This window comes from Cherax quadricarinatus, chromosome 30, assembly GCF_038502225.1.
Source record: "Cherax quadricarinatus isolate ZL_2023a chromosome 30, ASM3850222v1, whole genome shotgun sequence".
Taxonomy (NCBI): Eukaryota; Metazoa; Arthropoda; class Malacostraca; order Decapoda; family Parastacidae; genus Cherax; species Cherax quadricarinatus.
In genome coordinates this window covers 24,257,176-24,281,365 of record NC_091321.1, presented here as the reverse complement: position 1 = coordinate 24,281,365, position 24,190 = coordinate 24,257,176, and the positions used below count along the sequence as shown (strand labels likewise).

The 24,190-nt window shown below is 42.7% G+C and overlaps 1 protein-coding gene across 1 annotated transcript in view; it reads left to right on the top strand.

Annotated features, from left to right (window-relative positions):
- LOC128692506 (leukocyte elastase inhibitor) overlaps nucleotides 1-24,190 on the top strand; it is a 26,045-nt gene continuing 1,855 nt past the window's right edge. The window contains exons 1-6 of the mRNA XM_070090003.1: nucleotides 1-139; nucleotides 8,900-9,275; nucleotides 9,431-9,897; nucleotides 11,173-11,399; nucleotides 20,806-20,956; nucleotides 23,355-24,190. The exon at nucleotides 23,355-24,190 is cut by the window's right edge and continues 1,855 nt beyond it. Of these exons, the coding sequence (XP_069946104.1) occupies nucleotides 8,920-9,275; nucleotides 9,431-9,897; nucleotides 11,173-11,399; nucleotides 20,806-20,956; nucleotides 23,355-23,527 (1,374 nt within the window). The 5' untranslated portion in view covers nucleotides 1-139; nucleotides 8,900-8,919 and the 3' untranslated portion in view covers nucleotides 23,528-24,190. The remainder of the gene's footprint in view (nucleotides 140-8,899; nucleotides 9,276-9,430; nucleotides 9,898-11,172; nucleotides 11,400-20,805; nucleotides 20,957-23,354) is intronic.

Here is a 24,190-nt window from a genome sequence, read left to right as displayed (position 1 = left end):
GGCTGGTGGGGAGATGTTTAGTTAGTGTGGCTCCAACCTTTGTGCTCGACACCTGCTTTCTTGTGCACCTGGCGGCGCCTCACCTGGGTATTAAGCACACCTGGGCATTGACACTGCCTCACACACCTTCCAGCTCCAGGTATGTATGACACAAGTGAATTTAATAATCGCATTCCAGTGTTCTAAGCTGTATCTCATATGAGAGCACAGAATATTTTCCGTGTAATCACTGGGTAATTACTTTCCTCTGTAGTTAACAGCCTCGTTAATTACCATAGATTTGGATTTAAATTAGTTACTGTGTTTTTTTTCTTTTTTTTTTTAGGTAAATAAGCGATATTTGTTGATGTTTTAATTGTCTTTGCCTTTTCTTATTGTTATACTGCAATGGATTTGTTATAAAAGAACATAATTTTCTAGATAATGAAGCACCTTGAAGGAAGGTGCCTTGATGACAGCTTCTGATCCAAGGAAAAGAACTTTTTCCTTTCCTTGGATCGACCCTCATTGCCACTCATTGCTACCCATTGCTACCCATTGCCACTCATTGCTACCCATTGCTACCCATTGCCACTCATTGCTACCTATTGCCCAAGCGCTGTATAGCCCCAACGGGGTTAGCACTTCCCACTTGGCTGTAATAACAATAATAATACTTGTGAGTGGCCACGAATTTTCAGTGAGTGACTTAAGAATTTTATGGCGAGGGATGACGATTTTTGTAGTTAGTGATTTTGTGGTTAGTGACAGTGATTTTGTGGTTAGTGACAGTGATTTTGTGGTTAGTGACAGTGATTTTGTTGTTAGTGACAGTGATTTTGTAGTTAGTGACAGTGATTTTGTGGTTAGTGACAGTGATTTTGTGGTTAGTGACAATGATTTTGTGGTTAGTGACAGTGGTTTTGTGGTTAGTAACAATGATTTTGTGGTTAGTGACAGTGATTTTGTGGTTAGTGACAGTGATTTTGTGGTTAGTGACAGTGATTTTGTGGTTAGTGACAGTGATTTTGTGGTTAGTGACAGTGATTTTGTGGTTAGTAACAATGATTTTGTGGTTAGTGACAGTGATTTTGTGGTTAGTGACAGTGATTTTGTGGTTAGTAACAATGATTTTGTGGTTAGTGACAGTGATTTTGTGGTTAGTGACAGTGATTTTGTGGTTAGTAACAATGATTTTGTGGTTAGTGACAGTGATTTTGTGGTTAGTAACAATGATTTTGTGGTTAGTGACAGTGATTTTGTGGTTAGTGACAGTGATTTTGTGGTTAGTGACAGTGATTTTGTGGTTAGTGACAGTGATTTTGTGGTTAGTGACAGTGATTTTGTGGTTAGTAACAATGATTTTGTGGTTAGTGACAGTGATTTTGTGGTTAGTAACAATGATTTTGTGGTTAGTGACAGTGATTTTGTGGTTAGTAACAATGATTTTGTGGTTAGTGACAGTGATTTTGTGGTTAGTAACAATGATTTTGTGGTTAGTGACAGTGATTTTGTGGTTAGTAACAATGATTTTGTGGTTAGTGACAGTGATTTTGTGGTTAGTGACAGTGATTTTGTGGTTAGTGACAGTGATTTTGTGGTTAGTGACAGTGATTTTGTGGTTAGTGACAGTGATTTTGTGGTTAGTAACAATGATTTTGTGGTTAGTGACAGTGATTTTGTGGTTAGTGACAGTGATTTTGTGGTTAGTGACAGTGATTTTGTGGTTAGTGACAGTGATTTTGTGGTTAGTAACAATGATTTTGTGGTTAGTGACAGTGATTTTGTGGTTAGTAACAATGATTTTGTGGTTAGTGACAGTGATTTTGTGGTTAGTAACAATGATTTTGTGGTTAGTGACAGTGATTTTGTGGTTAGTAACAATGATTTTGTGGTTAGTGACAGTGATTTTGTGGTTAGTAACAATGATTTTGTGGTTAGTGACAGTGATTTTGTGGTTAGTGACAGTGATTTTGTGGTTAGTGACAGTGATTTTGTGGTTAGTGACAGTGATTTTGTGGTTAGTGACAGTGATTTTGTGGTTAGTAACAATGATTTTGTGGTTAGTGACAGTGATTTTGTGGTTAGTGACAGTGATTTTGTGGTTAGTAACAATGATTTTGTGGTTAGTGACAGTGATTTTGTGGTTAGTAACAATGATTTTGTGGTTAGTGACAGTGATTTTGTGGTTAGTGACAGTGATTTTGTGGTTAGTGACAGTGATTTTGTGGTTAGTGACAGTGATTTTGTGGTTAGTAACAATGATTTTGTGGTTAGTGACAGTGATTTTGTGGTTAGTGACAGTGATTTTGTCGTTAGTGACAGTGATTTTGTGGTTAGTGACGGTAGCTTTTTGGCTACCGTCAATGATTGTGTAGTACGTGAGTACCTGGTGGCGGCCGAAGAAATGTTGTGACGAGTGAGCAATATTTTGCGCACTTCTTTTACAGTATTGATCTCATGTTTAGAGTTGAGGCAGCCGAGTTGATGTGTTATATTCCAGTGACTCGATGGGTATTTATGAAATAAGTCACCCATTATTGTTGACGTAAAGAAGGTTATGGTTTGAGCGAGGGGTGTCCCGGTACACACACACACACACACACACACACACACACACACACACACACACACACACTACAATTAAAGTCATAAGCGTGGTTAAAAGACAGTGTATGGAAGACAGTGTAGGCAAGACAGTGTAGGCAAGACAGTGTAGGCAAGACAGTGTAGGCAAGAAAGTGTAGGCAAGACAGTGTAGGCAAGACAGTGTAGGCAAGACAGTGTAGGCAAGAAAGTGTAGGCAAGACAGTGTAGGCAAGACAGTGTAGGCAAGACAGTGTAGGCAAGAAAGTGTAGGCAAGACAGTGTAGGCAAGACAGTGTAGGCAAGACAGTGTAGGCAAGAAAGTGTAGGCAAGAAAGTGTAGGCAAGACAGTGTAGGCAAGACAGTGTAGGCAAGACAGTGTAGGCAAGACAGTGTAGGCAAGAAAGTGTAGGCAAGAAAGTGTAGGCAAGACAGTGTAGGCAAGACAGTGTAGGCAAGAAAGTGTAGGCAAGACAGTGTAGGCAAGAAAGTGTAGGCAAGAAAGTGTAGGCAAGAAAGTGTAGGCAAGACAGTGTAGGCAAGAAAGTGTAGGCAAGACAGTGTAGGCAAGACAGTGTAGGCAAGACAGTGTAGGCAAGAAAGTGTAGGCAAGAAAGTGTAGGCAAGACAGTGTAGGCAAGACAGTGTAGGCAAGACAGTGTAGGCAAGACAGTGTAGGCAAGACAGTGTAGGCAAGACAGTGTAGGCAAGACAGTGTAGGCAAGACAGTGTAGGCAAGAAAGTGTAGGCAAGAAAGTGTAGGCAAGACAGTGTAGGCAAGACAGTGTAGGCAAGAAAGTGTAGGCAAGACAGTGTAGGCAAGACAGTGTAGGCAAGACAGTGTAGGCAAGAAAGTGTAGGCAAGAAAGTGTAGGCAAGACAGTGTAGGCAAGAAAGTGTAGGCAAGAAAGTGTAGGCAAGACAGTGTAGGCAAGACAGTGTAGGCAAGAAAGTGTAGGCAAGACAGTGTAGGCAAGACAGTGTAGGCAAGAAAGTGTAGGCAAGAAAGTGTAGGCAAGAAAGTGTAGGCAAGACAGTGTAGGCAAGACAGTGTAGGCAAGACAGTGTAGGCAAGACAGTGTAGGCAAGACAGTGTAGGCAAGACAGTGTAGGCAAGAAAGTGTAGGCAAGACAGTGTAGGCAAGACAGTGTAGGCAAGAAAGTGTAGGCAAGAAAGTGTAGGCAAGAAAGTGTAGGCAAGACAGTGTAGGCAAGACAGTGTAGGCAAGACAGTGTAGGCAAGACAGTGTAGGCAAGACAGTGTAGGCAAGAAAGTGTAGGCAAGACAGTGTAGGCAAGACAGTGTAGGCAAGACAGTGTAGGCAAGACAGTGTAGGCAAGACAGTGTAGGCAAGACAGTGTAGGCAAGACAGTGTAGGCAAGACAGTGTAGGCAAGACAGTGTAGGCAAGACAGTGTAGGCAAGACAGTGTAGGCAAGAAAGTGTAGGCAAGACAGTGTAGGCAAGACAGTGTAGGCAAGAAAGTGTAGGCAAGACAGTGTAGGCAAGACAGTGTAGGCAAGACAGTGTAGGCAAGACAGTGTAGGCAAGACAGTGTAGGCAAGAAAGTGTAGGCAAGACAGTGTAGGCAAGACAGTGTAGGCAAGACAGTGTAGGCAAGACAGTGTAGGCAAGACAGTGTAGGCAAGACAGTGTAGGCAAGACAGTGTAGGCAAGACAGTGTAGGCAAGACAGTAGGAGGATTGTCAATATTACTAAAAAAAAAGAAAAACAACATAAACTGTAATACAGTTCAGGAATAACACTGAAGCTCTTATTGTCAAAAATCTAAAATAAAGATCAGAAATATATTATGATGAACACAAGAAACCCGCAGTAGGAAAGTGCTTAAGAGAGAGAGAAGAATCTGACAAGTTAAATGAAAGATTAACTATTGTACTAAAGAAACTTATGCGATTTTTAGCATGGGGGAAAATAATGGAGTGAGACGAGTGAGAGAAGCCAACACACTGTCAACACTAGATCCAACATTTATTAGAACGGAAGAAGAGATTGCATCATAAATCGTGTAAATCCACTTGAAGAGAGTGGTCATTTTATTGTGAGATCATGAGCTGGTAAATGTGCCGGACGACGTGAAAATGATACAGACCAAAAAGGCTGGAAGTCACTTGCCATGCGTCCAGTCGTCCACCCGTGCTGTGATTTGCTGGCAACCGTCTTATTGCTGTGTTGAGTGAGCAACACTAGAAATGTAAATGTAATACTGTAAGACAATATTAAGGAAAGATAGAATAGAATATCAGAAGGTAAATAAATAAATGCTTTGTATATATATATATATATATATATATATATATATATATATATATATATATATATATATATAATATATATATATATATATACATATATATATATACATGTAGAGAGAATGGAGCGAAACAGAATGACTTCAAGAGTGTATCAGTCTGTAGTGGAAGGAAGGCGGGGTAGGGGTCGGCCTAGGAAGGGTTGGAGGGAGGGGGTAAAGGAGGTTTTGTGTGCGAGGGGCTTGGACTTCCAGCAGGCATGCGTGAGCGTGTTTGATAGGAGTGAATGGAGACAAATGGTTTTTAATACTTGACGTGCTGTTGGAGTGTGAGCAAAGTAACATTTATGAAGGGATTCAGGGAAACCGGCAGGCCGGACTTGAGTCCTGGAGATGGGAAGTACAGTGCCTGCACTCTGAAGGAGGGGTGTTAATGTTGCAGTTTAAAAACTGTAGTGTAAAGCACCCTTCTGGCAAGACAGTGATGGAGTGAATGATGGTGAAAGTTTTTCTTTTTCGGGCCACCCTGCCTTGGTGGGAATCGGCCGGTGTGATAATAAAAATAAATAAATATATATATATATATATATATATATATATATATATATATATATATATATATATATATACACACACACACTGATCTCTGGATGAAGGAGACTCAAACCTACGAACCTTGGAACAAGGTACGCAGTGCTATACCAATCTACCCACACTGGACAATACCTTGGCGTGCAGCTTGCGCTACACGTTGATCCAAGGCAGCCAGCTTTCAGGGCTTACAGCTTTTCATCTCCTCCCCTGCATGCATCAGCCTTACTAGAGATTTAAACAATGCAAGGAATTCGCAAGAGCAGGCGAAATATACACAAACACTGATCTCTGGCTGAAGCAGGTTCGAGTCTCCTTCAGCCAGAGATCAGTGTTTGTGTATATTTCGCCTGCTCTTGCGAATTCCTTGCATATATATATATATATATATATATATATATATATATATATATATATATATATATATATATATATATATATATATATATATATTTATTTATTTTGTGTGTATCTCAATGAAGCCACAAAACAAGTAGTTTTGAATTATTTACCAAATTGCGGCAGGCCAGGGTTCGACCCCACGGCACATTGTCCCACCTCAAGAGACAACATAATGTACATGTCACCTAATCCACTCAGCCATCGATCCTACAAAGATCACGCACCCAGCAGAGCTAAGTGTTTTTCGTGATCTGAGGACACTTGTGGCAGTGGTATGCTCAAGCATTAATTTCAGCCTCCTCTTGTTTGAATACCCGCTTCCACGGGTATTCAAACAGGAAATTAGGAGGAGGTGCGGGATTACCAAAACAATTATCCACAGGGCTGAGGAGGGGTTGTTGAGGTGATTCGGCTATATAGAGAGGATGGGACGAAATAGAATGACTTTAATAGTGTATAAATCTGTAGTGGAGGGAAGGCGGGGTAGGGGTCGGCCTATGAAAGGTTGGAGGGAGTGGGCAAAGGAGGTTTTGTGTTCGAGGGGCTTGGACTTCCAGCAAGCGTGCGTGTGTTAGATAGAAGCGAATGGAGACAAATATTTTTTTAGGACTTGACGTGCTGTTGGAGTGTAAACAAGGTAACATTAATGAAGGGATTCAGGTCAACCGGCAGACCAGAATTGAGTTTTAGAGATGGGAAGTACTGTGTCTACACTCTGAAGACGGTCAGTGAGCTAAAGGTCACTAGGTCAGTGAGTTTAAGGTCACTAGGTCAGTGAGCTTTAGCTGGTGGGAGAATTGGACTTGGCTTGCATAGGCCAGTAGGCCTGTTGCAGTGTTCCTTCTTTCTATGCGCCGTATCATCCTTTGTGGATGATACTAGGATCTGCATGAGGCTGAGGATCTGCTGAGGACGCGGTTAACCTCCAAGAAGATATAAACAAAGTTTTCCAGTGGGCAACGGTAAACAATATGATGTTCAATGAGGACAAATTCCAACTATTCCGTTAAGGAAAACTGGAGGAGATAATAACTAAAACAGAGTATACTACAGACTCTGGCCATACAACAGAGTGGAAAAATAATGTAAGGGACCTGGGAGTAGTAATGTCTGAGGATCTCACTTTCAAGGATCACAACAGTGCCAAGATCGCACGTGCCAAGAAAATGATAGGATGGATAATGAGAACGTTCAAAACGAGAGATGCCAAGCCAATGATGATCCTTTTCAAATCACTTGTTCTCTCTAGGCTGGAATACTGCTGTACATTAACATCTCCATTCAAAGCCGGTGAAATCGCAGATCTAGAGAGTGTACAGAGATCCTTTACTGCACGTATAAGTTCTGTCAAGCACCTTAACTACTGGGAACGCTTGGAAGCACTTGACTTGTACTCGTTGGAACACAGGAGGAAGAGATATATCATAATCTACACTTGGAAAATCCTGGAAGGAATGGTCCCATATCTACACACAGAAATCACTCCCTACGAAAGTAAAAGACTGGGCAGGCGATGCAAAATGCCCTCAATTAAAAGTAGGGGCGCCATTGGTACACTAAGGGAAAACACCATAAGTGTCCAGGGCCCAAGACTGTTCAACAGCCTCCCATCAAGCATTAGGGGAATTGCCAATAAACCCCTGGCTGCCTTCAAGAGAGAGCTGGACAGATACCTAAAGTCAGTGCCGGATCAGCCGGGCTGTGGCTCGTACGTTGGACTGCGTGGGGCCATCAGTAACAGCCTAGTTGATCAGGCCCTGATCCATCGGGAGGCCTGGTCATGGACCGGGCCGCGGGGGCGTTGATCCCCGGAATAATCTCCAGGCAACCAGGTATGAAGGAGGGGTGTTAATGTTGTAGTTTTATAATTATAGTGTAAACGCGCCTCTGAATGATGAAAGATTTTCTTTTTCTGACCACCCTGCCATGGTGGGAAACGGCCGATGTGTTATATATATATATAAATAAAGAGAAGCCTTGCTACAGCTGGATGCCCAGCCGAGAAAGAGCCCCGATCACTAGCAGCCAACAATACCTGTGTGTCGACGCTGGCTGACACCTACATCAATAACAGTGTCAGGCGACAAGGAGAAGCTGCTGACCACAGGGAGGAGTACAAGATCACAAAATACAGAGACATAAGCCAAACAGTATCAATTTGTCCCAGTGGGATCAGAGACCTTGGGATCATGGGGAAAATGCCACACGTTTCCTTAAAGAATTGGGTTCCAGACTCATCGACACCACCAGGGATCCAAGGGCAGCCACTTTCATGTTCCAGCGCCTCAGCATGGCCATCCAGAGGGGAAGCCGGCTCTCGTCCGGCTTCAGATGAGCTGGAGGAAATTCATAATCTTTGATACATTGTACCATTGTATTCATGTGTGTGTTTTTTTCAGTGTATTATGTCTATTAATAAAATTTCCCATAGAATATAAAATATAGGGGGTGGTAGAATAAAATATTCAAACAGCTCCGGGGAGAACCTTGAGTTTTCCCTGAGGTACGTTTATTGTCTTCTCTGAGGATGAGGGTCGCCAGTCCAGTTATAGAGGTGGTACCTCCCTATATATATATATATATATATATATATATATATATATATATATATATATATATATATATATATATATATATATGCAAAACAACCTCTGTGAAAAAATAATGAAATCCCAAGCGCTTTCTTAACTACTCACATTATCAAGGAACATTATTGTTTCTTGATAATGTGAGTAGTCACGCATGCGCTTGGAATTTCATTATTCTTTCACAGTGGTTGTTTTGCCTATTCTGAAATCACCTGTTTACTGTGATCTTATTGCATATATATATATATATATATATATATATATATATATATATATATATATATATATATATATATATATATATAATGTTGCAGTTTAAAAACTGTAGTGTAAAACACTCTTCTGGCAAGACAGTGATGGAGTGAATGATGGTGAAAGTTTTTCTTTTTCGGGCCACCCTGCCTTGGTGGGAATCGGCCAGTGTGATAATAAAAAAATAATAATAATATATATTATATATACATACAAACATATTTGCAGAGTAATACGGTCTGGTGAAGATGGCATATCGCTGTACTCTTCTCCTCATACTGGCTGGAATATTGGCTTCCCTGGTGCCTCTAACTGGCTCCGAGATTTACAGCTGCTTCAGGGAGGAGGTGCCCGAAGTGCCTGATCCTGAGTTCTCCAAGGGCGTGACCAAGTTCGGCCTGAATCTCTTCAAGCAGGTGATAAGGGCTCAGGAACAGGAAGGTAGGGTAGGGGAGAACACAGTAATGTCGCCCTACAGTGTGTGGAGCGCCCTCTGTCTCGCGTTCTTTGGTGCTGAGGGCCAGACCAAGACCCAGTTGGCTCGAGCTCTCCGCCTCACCACCAAGATTTCCACCTTCAACCATTGGAGATTCCTCAACCGAATGCGAGTACCCAACATCTGCTGGAAACAAAAATCTAACATTGTTTGTATGATGAATATACTGAGTATGTTAGGGTCATATAATCTGGAAATATACTTGCGTTAAAATGTAAATTGGTTGTATATGATATCAATCCAGAGATCTCTAACGTCGACAGGTTATCATCCGATGGAGCTGTGACCACGATGGAAACTTTTGGCGGCAGAATCAACAGTAAGATCAGTAATGGAAGATTGAACAGCAAAATAAGAAGCAGGAGTAGCGGTGCAAAGTCGATTTTCCAGAGCACCAACAAGGCTTACTTCTCTCATAACATGACTCTGAACCCATGCCTTTCGGCCTCCCTCGTGGAGCTCTCCCATCTCGATTTCTCGAGGCCCGTCACTGCAGCGCTGAAGATCAACATGGACGTGAGAGAGGCCACCATGGGCGAGATAGACAACCTGGTGGAACCCCAAGATCTCCTTGACGTCAAATTTGTTCTACTAAATGCAGTATTTTTCCGCGGTACCTGGAAAACCCAGTTTCCCTTGGAAAACACGGCTCCCAGGATGTTCCACCCCACCCCAGTCCTCTCGCTGGGGCCAGTACCCATGATGACTACCCTCGGCAGCTTTAAATACGGTGAGTTGCTTTCTTGAAGCGCCTTGTGACAAAATTCCATTCTTACTGAGTAAAAAAAAACAAGGCGAATGTGTTTGTCGCTAATTTTAAATTCATTTGAATTCAGTTGACATTTTACATAACAAACAACTTAGTAGATTATTTACTGGATAAATTATCGATTATTACAAACAATGTATACATTTCTTCCAGAGCACTTTAAGGTGGGTTTGTTATTGATGTATAATACTGAACACTTTCCAAAGTGCACTGAAAGGTGGGTGTGTTAAACAGGTAGTCTTTGTTATTACTTATCACACATAGTTTTTCTTTACATTTAAGGCAGCATTCAGCAAGAGATGTTTCTATGTTGGTAATACGTGACGAGGATCAGTAAACAGTGAGTCACAGGACATAAGCAGAGTAACCTTCCATTCAGCCACCATCACAGCATCACCACATCTGCAACTACACCATCCACGCCGATGCGGCTGGAAACATTAGGACGTGTTTCCTTAAGACACCTGCTGTCCATGTTCACCTGTCAGTAAAACAGGTACCTGGGTGTTAGTCGACTGGTGTGGGTCGCATCCTAAGGACAATATTGACCTAATTTGCTCGAAATGCTCTGCATAACAAGGTGCTTTCTGTATAGTAGTCTGTCATTGATGTCAGCTAAGACTATATACCTTGCACATGTACTTGTAGAAATAATGATTATTATTATTATTATTAACCACATTCACCACTAGCACGACCAGTTATCCCCCTCACCACTAGCACGTCCAGTTATCCCCCTCACCACTAGCACGTCCAGTTATCCCCCTCACCACTAGCACGTCCAGTTATCCCCCTCACCACTGCCCCCGCCCCACACTACCTAATCACTCGCCTCCACAAAATAAAATATTGCATTTTAACGTTATAGAAAACCCGATTCTCTCACATGAGACCAGAAGAGAAACTTAGCTATCTCCAAGATCTGGAAAACGTGTTTTTCTTTGCTTTATAAAACCCTGGAAAACACTCCTCTGGCAAACTTTCATGTTGACAGCACTTTCTGTCACCAGTATCACAGGAATGCTCTAAGTACACCTTAAAATTATAAACACTGGAACTTAAAACCGTTTCCTGTGCTACAATATATAGGTGAATCCACTCTACTGCGCTCAGACACTTCCCCGTCCTTACTCTTAGTTTTCACCGTCATACTAATAAAAACACTCAGAGAGAGAGAGAGAGAAAGAGCCAGTGAGCACCCTGACACAAACCAGCTTTCACCTTTTTTCCCCGTAGCGTATCGCACTCCGCTAGAGGCCTCGTTGCTGGAGCTACCGTATGAGACGGGATTCTCACTGCTAGTGCTACTGCCGGCGGGGGAGGCGGTGCTGGCAGAGATGGTGGTGGAGAAACTCAGCAGGAGGAGACTGGAGGAGGCCAGGAACCTCATGACGGAGGTCGATATAGAGGTCACCATTCCAAAGTTTTACATGACGACCTCCATCAATGACCTTCTCAAGAAGGTTTGTTTTCTAAATCTTAATATATGTGTGCATGATATGTAAGAGAGAATATTATCACTGTGCAGTATCTGATATATACCTCGATGTTTATTTTGAAAGGCAGAGAGAGTCATTGTTTGCAGGTGAGGCATTTTTAGTTAGAAACTGGACGATGACACGAGGTACCTTGTCATCAGGGGCGAGACACAAGGTACCTTGTCATCAAGAGCGTCACAAGGTACCTTGTCATCAGGGGCAAGACACAAGGTACCTTGTCATCAGGGGCAAGACACAAGGTACCTTGTCATCAGGGGTAAGACACAAGGTACCTTGTCATCAGGGGCAAGACACAAGGTACCTTGTCATGAGGGGCAAGACACAAGGTACCTTGTCATCAGGGGCAAGACACAAGGTACCTTGTCATCAGGGGCAAGACACAAGGTACCTTGTCATGAGGGGCAAGACACAAGGTACCTTGTCATCAGGGGCAAGACACAGGGTACCTTGTCATCAGGGACAAGACACAGGGTACCTTGTCATCAGGGGCAAGACACAAGGTACCTTATCAAGAGCGTCACAAGGTACCTTGTCATCAGGGGCAAAACACAAGGTACCTTGTCATCAGGGGCAAGACACAAGGTACCTTGTCATCAGGGGCAAGACACAGGGTACCTTGTCATCAGGGGCAAGATACAAGGTACCTTGTCATCAGGGGCAAGACACAAGGTACCTTGTCATCAGGGGCAAGACACAGGGTACCTTGTCATCAGGGGCAAGACACAGGGTACCTTGTCATCAGGGGCAAGACACAGGGTACCTTGTCATCAGGGGTAAGACACAGGGTACCTTGTCATCAGGGGCAAGACACAGGGTACCTTGTCATCAGGGGCAAGACACAAGGTACCTTGTCATCAGGGGCAAGACACAGGGTACCTTGTCATCAGGGGCAAGACACAGGGTACCTTGTCATCAGGGGCAAGACACAGGGTACCTTGTCATCAGGGGCAAGACACAGGGTACCTTGTCATCAGGGGCAAGACACGGGGTACCTTGTCATCAGGGGCAAGACACAGGGTACCTTGTCATCAGGGGCAAGACACAAGGTACCTTGTCATCAAGAGCGTCACAAGGTACCTTGTCATCAGGGGCAAGACACAAGGTACCTTGTCATCAAGAGCGTCACAAGGTACCTTGTCATCAGGGGCAAGACACAAGGTACCTTGTCATCAGGGGCAAGACACAGGGTACCTTGTCATCAGGGGCAAGACACAAGGTGCCTTGTCATCAAGAGCGTCACAAGGTACCTTGTCATCAGGGGCAAGACACAGGGTACCTTGTCATCAGGGGCAAGACACAAGGTGCCTTGTCATCAAGAGCGTCACAAGGTACCTTGTCATCAGGGGCAAGACACAAGGTACCTTGTCATCAAGAGCGTCACAAGGTACCTTGTCATCAGGGGCAAGACACAAGGTACCTTGTCATCAAGAGCGTCACAAGGTACCTTGTCATCAGGGGCAAGACACAAGGTACCTTGTCATCAGGGGCAAGACACAAGGTACCTTGTCATCAGGGGCAAGACACAAGGTACCTTGTCATGAGGGGCAAGACACAAGGTACCTTGTCATCAGGGGCAAGACACAAGGTACCTTGTCATCAAGAGCGTCACAAGGTACCTTGTCATCTTGTGTCTTACTCTGTCTTGAACTTTCCAGGAACTGAAGAAAGTTAACATGGCACTAACAGCAGTCTTGCCTACTACAGACATGTGAAATTTCCAGGAAAAGCCCGAAGTGGCTTTAATACCTAGTATTTTGATGGAGAATTAAGGATGAAGATAAGAATTAGCAAATCATTGCTAATAAACAAAAGAAGATGGCTTTAATATGATAGGCACAAATAACTGAAATTTCAAAAATTCAGGATGGCCAGTTTGCAAGAGTTCTAAATGAAAATGAAATGAGATAGGAGGAATTTGAACTTCAGAGTTCGAGTCAGCGAGAAACTCAGAGTTTGTGGTATGGTAACCGTACCATGGTCAGGAAAACGCGGTGCACAGCAGTCGTGACGCGATGCTCAGCAGTCGGAACGCACTACAAAGTAGTCGTCGCGTTCTACAAAATAGTCGTGACGTTACAATAGCAGCCTTGACATACTGCACAGGTAGTTGTGACGGACTGCAAAGGTAGTTGTGACGTACTACAGATAGTTGTCGTAGTGGAGGTAAACAACGCATTATCTTTCAAGTGATCGAGTAGAAGAGTATACAGATAACCCGCACATAGAAGAGAGGAGCTTACGACGACATTTCGGTCCGACTTGAACCATTTACAAAGTCACGCTAACGAAAAGGAGAGAAAGAGGGAGTATATATAGACCAGAAGGTGGTGGTAGTAGTGGAGGTAGAAGGTAGTAGTGGGGGAGGTAGTAATAGTAGAGGAGGAACCAGTCAAATAATAAGAAAGAGGAGCACTGCAAGGGAGTTAGGGGCCCACAGAGGGTAGGAGCAAGAACACAGAATGGGGGGGGGAGAATAATGAAGGAACAAATACCCAAGGCAGGAGAAAGACAACAAAAAGGAGAAAGAGGAAAGGGGAAGAGGGAGAAGAAGAAAAAGGAATCAGGTTAAGTCACGGGTGTTCTGAAGTTTGGATCATTTTACAATGTAGTGGGAGAGGAAGGCATCTACAGAGACGAAGCCAGGACTAAGATTCATACAAGGAAAGTTGTGTATAAGGGAGGATTCAACCAGAGGACGACTGTTAAGGTTAGACGTAGTGTAGAGAGTGTTTACAGAAGACAGTCAATAGGATGACTGTGATCTCTGACATGACAGAAAAGAGCATTTTTGGTGTTGGCAAGCCTAACACTACTTTTGTGCTCTCTAAGTCTGTCAGAAAGAGATCGACCAGTTTCTCCAAAGTACTGTAGAGGACAGGAGGAACAAGAAATAGAGTAGACAAGAGGACCATCTATAAAGGGAGGAGAGGTATGAACTAGATAAGTGCGAATAGTGTTAGTCTAAGGAACGGAGAGAGTTGCTGAGATTAGAAAGACCGGAAATATAGGGAAGGCAGAGGACAGAAGAGTTCCCAGGAGTAGAGAGTTTGGGAGAGAAGAAATTACGTTTAGCACGTGAGAAGGCAGAGTCTATGAAATGGGAAGGGTAGCCAAGACGGGAAAATGAATTATGAAGAGTAGAAATCTCTGATTCGAGGAACTGAGGATCACAGATGCGGAGAACACGGAGAAAGAGGGAGATAAGAACACTTTTCATGACAGAGGAAGCATGATAAGAAAAGTAGTGAATGTACATGCCACTGTGCATAGGTTTACGGTAAACGGAAAAGGTAAAGCCTGTATCTGAGCGGTGGACATGAACATCAAGGAAAGGAAGCAAGGAATTAGATTCCCATTCAGCTTTAAACTTAATGGAAGGGGCAAAATTATTAAGAGCTTCAAGAAAAGGTTGGAAGAGACTGGAGTCATGAGGCCACAGAGCAAAGATGTCATCCACATAGTGAAGCCAGAGTGAAGGGCGCACATCAACAGTTGGAAGAAGAAGTCTCGAAGTATTCCATGTAAAGATTAGCAAGAACAGGAGAGAGAGAGAAGAGTCCATAGCCACACAGAGGATTTGAGAATAATATTTTCCTTGGAAGGAAAAGGAATTTGAGTAGAGATGTGAATAAAAACTTTATCATCAAAACGATTAATAATATTCACAAAAAAAACTGAAAAAACCCATAACTGTAACCAACAACCCATAACTGTAACCAACAACCCATAACTGTAACCAACAACCCATAACTGTAACCAACAACCCATAACTGTAACCAACAACCCATAACTGTAACCAACAACCCATAACTGTAACCAACAACCCATAACTGTAACCAACAACCCATAACTGTAACCAACAACCCATAACTGTAACCAACAACCCATAACTGTAACCAACAACCCATAACTGTAACCAACAACCCATAACTGTAACCAACAACCCATAACTGTAACCAACAACCCATAACTGTAACCAACAACCCATAACTGTAACCAACAACCCATAACTGTAACCAACAACCCATAACTGTAACCAACAACCCATAACTGTAACCAACAACCCATAACTGTAACCAACAACTAATAACTGTAACCAACAACCCATAACTGTAACCAACAACTAATAACTGTAACCAACAACCCATAACTGTAACCAACAACTAATAACTGTAACCAACAACCCATAACTGTAACCAACAACCCATAACTGTAACCAACAACTAATAACTGTAACCAACAACCCATAACTAACCAACAACCCATAACTGTAACCAACAACCCATAACTGTAACCAACAACCCATAACTGTAACCAACAACCCATAACTGTAACCAACAACTAATAACTGTAACCAACAACCCATAACTGTAACCAACAACTAATAACTGTAACCAACAACCCATAACTAACCAATAACTGTAACCCATAACCCATAACTGTAACCAACAACCCATAACTGTAACCAACAACCCATAACTGTAACCAACAACCCATAACTGTAACCAACAACTAATAACTGTAACCAACAACCCATAACTGTAACCAACAACTAATAACTGTAACCAACAACCCATAACTAACCAACAACCCATAACTGTAACCAACAACCCATAACTGTAACCAACAACCCATAACTGTAACCAACAACCCATAACTGTAACCAACAACTAATAACTGTAACCAACAACCCATAACTGTAACCAACAACTAATAACTGTAACCAACAACCCATAACTGTAACCAACAACTAATAACTGTAACCAACAACCCATAACTGTAACCAACAACCCATAACTGTAACCAACAACCCATAACTGTAACCAACAACCCATAACTGTAACCAACAACTAATAACTGTAACCAACAACCCATAACTGTAACCAACAACTAATAACTGTAACCAACAACCCATAACTAACCAACAACCCATAACTGTAACCAACAACCCATAACTGTAACCAACAACCCATAACTGTAACCAACAACCCATAACTGTAACCAACAACTAATAACTGTAACCAACAACCCATAACTGTAACCAACAACCCATAACTGTAACCAACAACCCATAACTGTAACCAACAACCCATAACTGTAACCAACAACTAATAACTGTAACCAACAACCCATAACTGTAACCAACAACTAATAACTGTAACCAACAACCCATAACTGTAACTAACAACTAATAACTGTAACCAACAACCCATAACTGTAACCAACAACCCATAACTGTAACCAACAATCCATAACTGTAACCAACAACCCATAACTGTAACCAACAACCCATAACTGTAACCAACAACCCATAACTGTAACCAACAACCCATAAATGTAACCAACAACTAATAACTGTAACCAACAACCCATAACTGTAACCAACAACTAATAACTGTAACCAACAACCCATAACTGTAACCAACAACTAATAACTGTAACCAACAACCCATAACTGTAACCAACAACCCATAACTGTAACCAACAACTAATAACTGTAACCAACAACCCATAACTAACCAACAACCCATAACTGTAACCAACAACCCATAACTGTAACCAACAACCCATAACTATAACCAACAACCCATGACTAACCAACAACTAATAACTGTAACCAACAACCCATAACTGTAACCAACCCATAACTGTAGCCAACAACTAATAACTGTAGCCAACAACCCATAACTGTAACCAACAACCCATAACTATAACCAACAACCCATAACTATAACCAACAACCCATAACTGTAACCAACAACCCATAAATGTAACCAACAACCCATAAATGTAACCAGCAACCCATAATTGTAACCAACAACCCATAACTGTAACCAACAACCCATAACTAACCAACAACCCATAACTGTAACCAACAACCCATAATTGTAACCAACAACCCATAACTGTAACCAACAACCCATAAATGTAACCAACAACCCATAAATGTAACCAACAACCCATAACTGTAACCAACAACCCATAACTGTAACCAACAACCCATAACTGTAACCAACAATCCATAACTGTAACCAACAACTAATAACTGTAACCAACAACCCATAACTAACCAACAACCCATAACTGTAGCCAACAACCCATAACTGTAACCAACAACCCATAACTGTAACCAACAACTAATAACTGTAACCAACAACCCATAACTAACCAACAACCCATAACTGTAACCAACAACCCATAACTGTAACCAACAACCCATAACTATAACCAACAACCCATGACTAACCAACAACTAATAACTGTAACCAACAACCCATAACTGTAACCAACAACCCATAACTGTAGCCAACAACTAATAACTGTAGCCAACAACCCATAACTGTAACCAACAACCCATAACTATAACCAACAACCCATAACTATAACCATAACCCATAACTGTAACCAACAACTAATAAATGTAACCAACAACACATAAATGTAACCAACAACCCATAATTGTAACCAACAACCCATAACTGTAACCAACAACCCATAATTGTAGCCAACCCATAACTGTAACCAGCAACCCATAATTGTAACCAACAACCCATAACTGTAACCAACAACCCATAACTAACCAACAACCCATAACTGTAACCAACAACCCATAACTGTAGCCAACAACCCATCACTGTAACCAGCAACCCATAATTGTAACCAACAACCCATAACTGTAACCAACAACCCATAACTAACAAAACAACCCATAACTGTAACCAACAACCCATAATTGTAACCAACAACCTATAACTGTAACCAACCCATAACTGTAACCAACAACCCATAAATGTAACCAACAACCCATAACTGTAACCAACAACCCATAAATGTAACCAACCCATAACTTTAGCCAACAACCCATAACTTTAACCAGCAACCCATAAATGTAACCAACCCATAACTTTAACCAACAACCCATAACTTTTAAAACAACCCATAACTGTAACCAACAACCCATAACTGTAACCATCAACCCATAACTGTAACCAACAACACATAACTGTAACCAACAACCCATAACTGTAACCAACAACCCATAAATGTAACCAACCCATAACTGTAACCAACAACCCATAACTTTGACCAGCAACCCATAACTGTAACCAACAACCCATAACTTTGACCAGCAACCCATAACTGTAACCAACAACCCATAACTTTGACCAGCAACCCATAACTGTAACCAACAACCCATAACTTTGACCAGCAACCCATAACTGTAACCAACAACCCAAAAATGTAACCAACAACCTATAACTGTAACTAGCAAACCATAACTGTAACCAACAACCTATAACTGTAACCAACAACCCATAACTGTAACCAACAACCCATAACTGTAACCAAGAAACCATAACTGTAACCAAGAAACCATAACTGTAACCAAGAAACCATAACTGTAACCAACAAACCATAACTGTAACCAACAACCCATAACTGAAACCAACAACCCATAACTGTAACCAACAACCCATAACTGTAACCAACAACCCATAACTGTAACCAACAACCCATAACTGTAACCAACAACCCATAACCGTAACCAGACTTTGCCAGGTTGACGACCTGTTGCCTGAACGAGGGTAATTAAGGTCGCTTTTCAACGGTAGATTAAAACTTGCCGGATAGGCCAAATTCCCTTAAAAATCATACTTTTCCCAAAAAACAATCAGAATAATAGATTATTTGTTTTCATTAACAATAATATAAAGATTTTTATTTTTGGATCAAAACTTAACTCGTTTAACATTAAAAATATTTTATTACTTTAAACGGGAAAAAGGAATTCTTCTTCACATATAAATCCGAAGTTTAGGGAGGAATCCCATGACCTCTACATTTCTCGACTCATTTGTGGCTTGACAATGGTCCAGGAGGGATCGAAACGTCGTCGTCAATGGTCCAAATCGGACCGAAACGTCGTCGTAAGCTTCTCTCTTTTATGTGCGGGTTATTTGTGTATCGTTCTAGTCACGGTATTGTGCCTTTTTTTTTTTTTGTTATTTCCTTTCCTAAGTGAGGGTGGTTGGGGAATTATTCCAATCAAATTTCTTTTATTCTCCATTAAAGCACAGGGCTCAACATGGCCGACAAGGCAGGTTGTGTAGCGGGCTAGCTGCGGGATTTTCAAGGATAGCTCCTGGTCAAAGAGGCTGACCAGGTCCCTACTTAACAGAACTCAGTGTGAATGCTTTGAGAAGATACCAGAGCAGCGAACGGACATCCCAGTGCATCGTTTCAGCGTAAATAGTTGAAGTGTTGTGCAGTTTCAGAGGATTTGGTGTTGTTGAGTCAGGACCAGTCAGCGCCTCCCCCCCCCTCTCCGCTGGGGGGGAGGGGGAGGGCGTGTGTAGTAAACAGTGACCCTCTCATAACTCCTCACCCCTGCGCGTCTCCCCCGCCTCACCCACCCAACTCCCAGCGCCACCCCATCTGTAGAGGGTACTTCTCCCCTAACCCACGATGTCAGCGATGGCACTGCAGGGAGTGCCGGGCTCACAGGAACTTCCACTACAGGGACAGCATCGTGGAGTTCGATCGCGAGGCAGCTGTCAGGTGTGCCACAGGCAGTGTGTACTCAGTTCCTCAAGCTTCAACATCCGTGCACACGAGGGCCTGGGATCTTCAGTCAACTTGGCGTCCACCAGGACGCTGACATGTCCCTAGGGCAGCTCTCCATCGGGCTGCTAACGGAGTCACTGGCTTCTTGGACCTCTTGGGGAGGGTCGATGGTGCTCGTGCAAGCAGCAGATCCCGGGGCAACTTGCTGCTGTTTGCAATGGCTGTCTACCGAGGAGAGACAGGCACCTAGCAACATCTGTTGTTGGGGCAATGGATGAATTCCCTGCTATGTTTGTTAACTGCTCATTACTCTGTAATTTGTCTATGATTGTAATCATGTCATAACGTGTTTATCATTCATTACCTTTGAAACTTGTCATGATTGTGACCAGCTCTACCTGGAGCTCATTACCTTTGTGAATTCTCATGATTAATGTGTTTATGATTCATTACCTTTGCAATTATTCATGAGTGTGACCAGCTCAACCTGGAGCTCATTACCTTTGTAACTTGGTCATGATTATGACCAGATCTAGTTCATTACCTTTGTAACTTGCTCAGCTATCAAAACTTTGGAGTCCAGTCCCTGGACCAATTATGTACCTGTAATCTTTTGACTACCGCCCACAGGATGGGTATGGGGTGCATAATAAACATATTAAACTAACTCCATTAACGAAAACTCTGAGAGAGAGAGAGAGAGAGAGAGAGAGAGAAAGAGAGAGAGCTCTGACTGTATTTAACCTGACCCTAAATGAGCCCCTGCAAAGCTTGACCTCGCCTCACCTGAACCTTGACCTTGCAGACGCTGGTAGAGCTGGGGATCGTCGACTTGTTCAGCTCCCGGTCTGATCTGAGTTCGTTCAGCAACAGCAGTGACCTGCAGTTACACTCGGCCATCCACCAGGCCAAAGTTCGGGTCAATGAGGAGGGCACCGTGGCCGCCGCCGCCACAGGTCAGAGGTCATCTATGGTCAAGTATTTAGTGTGAGGTCATCTAAGGTCACTTGTCTTAACGTATTTAGTGATTACAGGAAACCCATCGACGGTGTTTAAATTGAAGACTGTTATCAGTTATTAAATATTTCTTAAAACTACTTTAAGATTTGATACAAATATTTTAAGTTGTATATTTTTAATTTATATTAGAGTTTAACTATTTTATCTATAAATTAATTTAAGGAAATATCTATCGTCATTGTTATTATGGATTACTGACACTGTTATCTTAGCCTCGTCACCAGGTCACATGGCCTGGTCACCAGGTCACATAGCCTGGCCACTAGGTCACCTGGCCTGGTCACTAGGTCACCTGGCCTGGTCACTAGGTCACCTGGTCTGGCCACCAGGTCACATGGTATTGTCACCAGGTCACATGGCCTAGTCATCTGGTCTGGTCATCAGGTCACCTGACATAGCTAAAACTGCCACTCCCTTGTCCTTTCGTCTCCCTACACTATGGTCTTCAGCCCTTCTCTACTTTTCCTCGTTCAAGATTTGACCTGACAATGGTTTATAATGGACTAAAAAGTTTCTAGTGACGCGGTGATGCAACAGAGGCGTTAGTTAGATACTTTAGTGTCACGGGTGAGTCTTAAGGCTCCCCTCCCGTGGGTTCATCCTCCATCCTTTCAGTGATTCACGTCTGCTAAACACCATTACGAAATCGTAATGACACGATTGCAAACAAACCATACCACGGGTGGGGTTTGATCCCACGGTCAGAGAGTTATGTTAACGGCTTTGAAGGGACTTGAGCTAGAGTTCGTCACGGCCAGGCTAGCTGGAGATTCGTCTGTAAAAACTTGCATTTGTGGTCACAGTGGGGCCTATGCTAACCTTCCTATGGTGTAGAAATATACTTGGACGAATCTTATTGTGGCTAGCTGGTCCAGTGGCTAACGCGACGGTCTGGAGTTTTGAGACTCTCTGACCGCGGGTTCAAATCCCCACCCGTGGTATGGTTTACCAGGACATATATTTTAGTAATCGTTTCGGTCCCGGGGCCTTGATGACACTTTTAAGTGATCAAGGTTCCAGGATCGAAACGCTTTCTGGTAGCTACGTCCTAGTGTTTGTTCATTTGTCTTTTTAAACCTATTTGATGGTATCAATTATCAAGGTTTACACCATGTTGAGTGTTTCCTTGACTCACCTACAATACTCTGAGCTCAGTTACTAATCATTGCGATATTTATTTGGAATCCACGAAATCGTAATAGCAGCCAGCTAATTCAATGGTTAGCACACCGGCCTATTAGTCTTAGGACTCAATTACCAAGGGTTCGATCCCCCACCCGTTCTGTGATTTGGATGGAAACCTCTATAGCAGTCAAATCAAAGTGAGATCCTTGTTACTAGTTGTTGGAGACCTGAGAGCTTCCCAGGGTCACTTAGTATCAGCTGTTGTGATGAGATTATATAATATGTATAATAATGTGAAGCATTAAACCCGTGTGGGTCATTCAGCGCCAAGTGTGGTGAATGCTCGATCCTCTGTCCGCTGATCGCAAGGCGGATGCGATATTCTAGCAGCCTGCCAGGCTTCTGTTGTGATGAGTCGCTTTGACGTGTCGATTCCATTTTGGATTACTTGCTACATGAGAGTTGAAGTCTCTTGATATCACTGAATAAACGCTCGCTTATAGATTATGCTGCCTCCCTACCTGGCGGCGCTGTATCTCCACGGAGAGACATTAGATCCTTTGAGAGACATTTGAGTTCCTCAGAGTAGGTAGTTGACCATCCCCCAGGATGCGACCCACAGCAGTTGACTAACGTCCAAGTAACTTTTTTACCGTAGGTGAACAGAGGCAGCAGGTATGTGCCCGTGTGTCTCGACCAGCCCAGGAACAAGTGTCACCTGGGATAAAATACATTCACCTGGGATATGACAGTCACCTGGGATAAGAGAGTCCCCTGAGGTAATATCTCGGATAAGGTAGAGCTAATTTTGATTCGGCAGAGTCATCTAGGAAAAAACAGTTACTTATGATAAGATAGTTACCTCGGATAAAATAGTAACCTAGGATATGATAGTTACCTGGGATAAGATCACCTGAATCAAGACAGAACAACCTCTGATAAGTTAACTACATCTGGGGCTAGGCTCACCCGGGATAAAACCACTCACCTGGGATAAGATAGTCACCTGAGGCAAGAGACATTTGCATAAGGTAGGTGAATTACGAGTCACCTAATTCACCTTGTGAAGAACAGTGTCACCCCCTTTTGTTGATAGTCATGTTGATAGTCATCAATCCCTTCTCTGCCCCTCCCTCTCTTCGCCCGTTGAGACGTCTGCTTGCAACGTCCGTTGTGTGGTTCGTTGTAACAGAGCGTCGTCTGTTGCAGGTCTGTTGGGGACGAGGGTCGGACCCGTCAAGTTCGTCTGTGATAGTCCGTTCGTCTTCCTTATTGTGGACGACCTCATGCACGTCCCTATCCTTACCGGGGTGTTCAACCGACCCATCACGGACGCCCCCATGACCGAGGACGGTCATCCTTCATCACGGACAGTGTCTTAAGGATGCCTTGAAGCAGTCCTCCACGAACGCTTGCCTACGTACTCCTCTCTCTCTCTAATGATACAGGCTACGGACATGCTTATACATGTGCCTATCGTTGGCCACAAATACTCCCCCGACACGGACCGTCCTCATGAACTCGATTTCATTACAAACACTAACCAAGGACACTATTCCCAATGGGCACATGACTAAGGATGCTATCCCCAGAGACACACGTATGAAGCCACTCCCTCACACCAACATTAAGGTCACCGACTATAGGGACACCCTCACCACAAACGCAAGACTAAAGACACAATCACTACAAACACCAGACTAAAGACTCCCTCACCACATGTGAGAGCTCTGTATACTCTGTAATGTATTACTTGTGTGGGTAACTGAAGTGTAATGAACACTCGTCGATTCTCAATAACCCAAATGGAGACAAAAACAGAAAATTAACTGATCTGATCAATTAATCTGTGTTTCTGTCTTTATGTGGGTTATTATTATATTTATGTTATTAAAACTTAACAGTGAACGCTGTAGAGACGGTTCACTTGGATGGTTCACTTTAAGATACAAAAGATTATCACGAAGCACGTCACTTAACAGATTATTTTTCACTTACATATATGAAGAATGAGACACTTGTTCGACATCTGGGACTCTTTACTG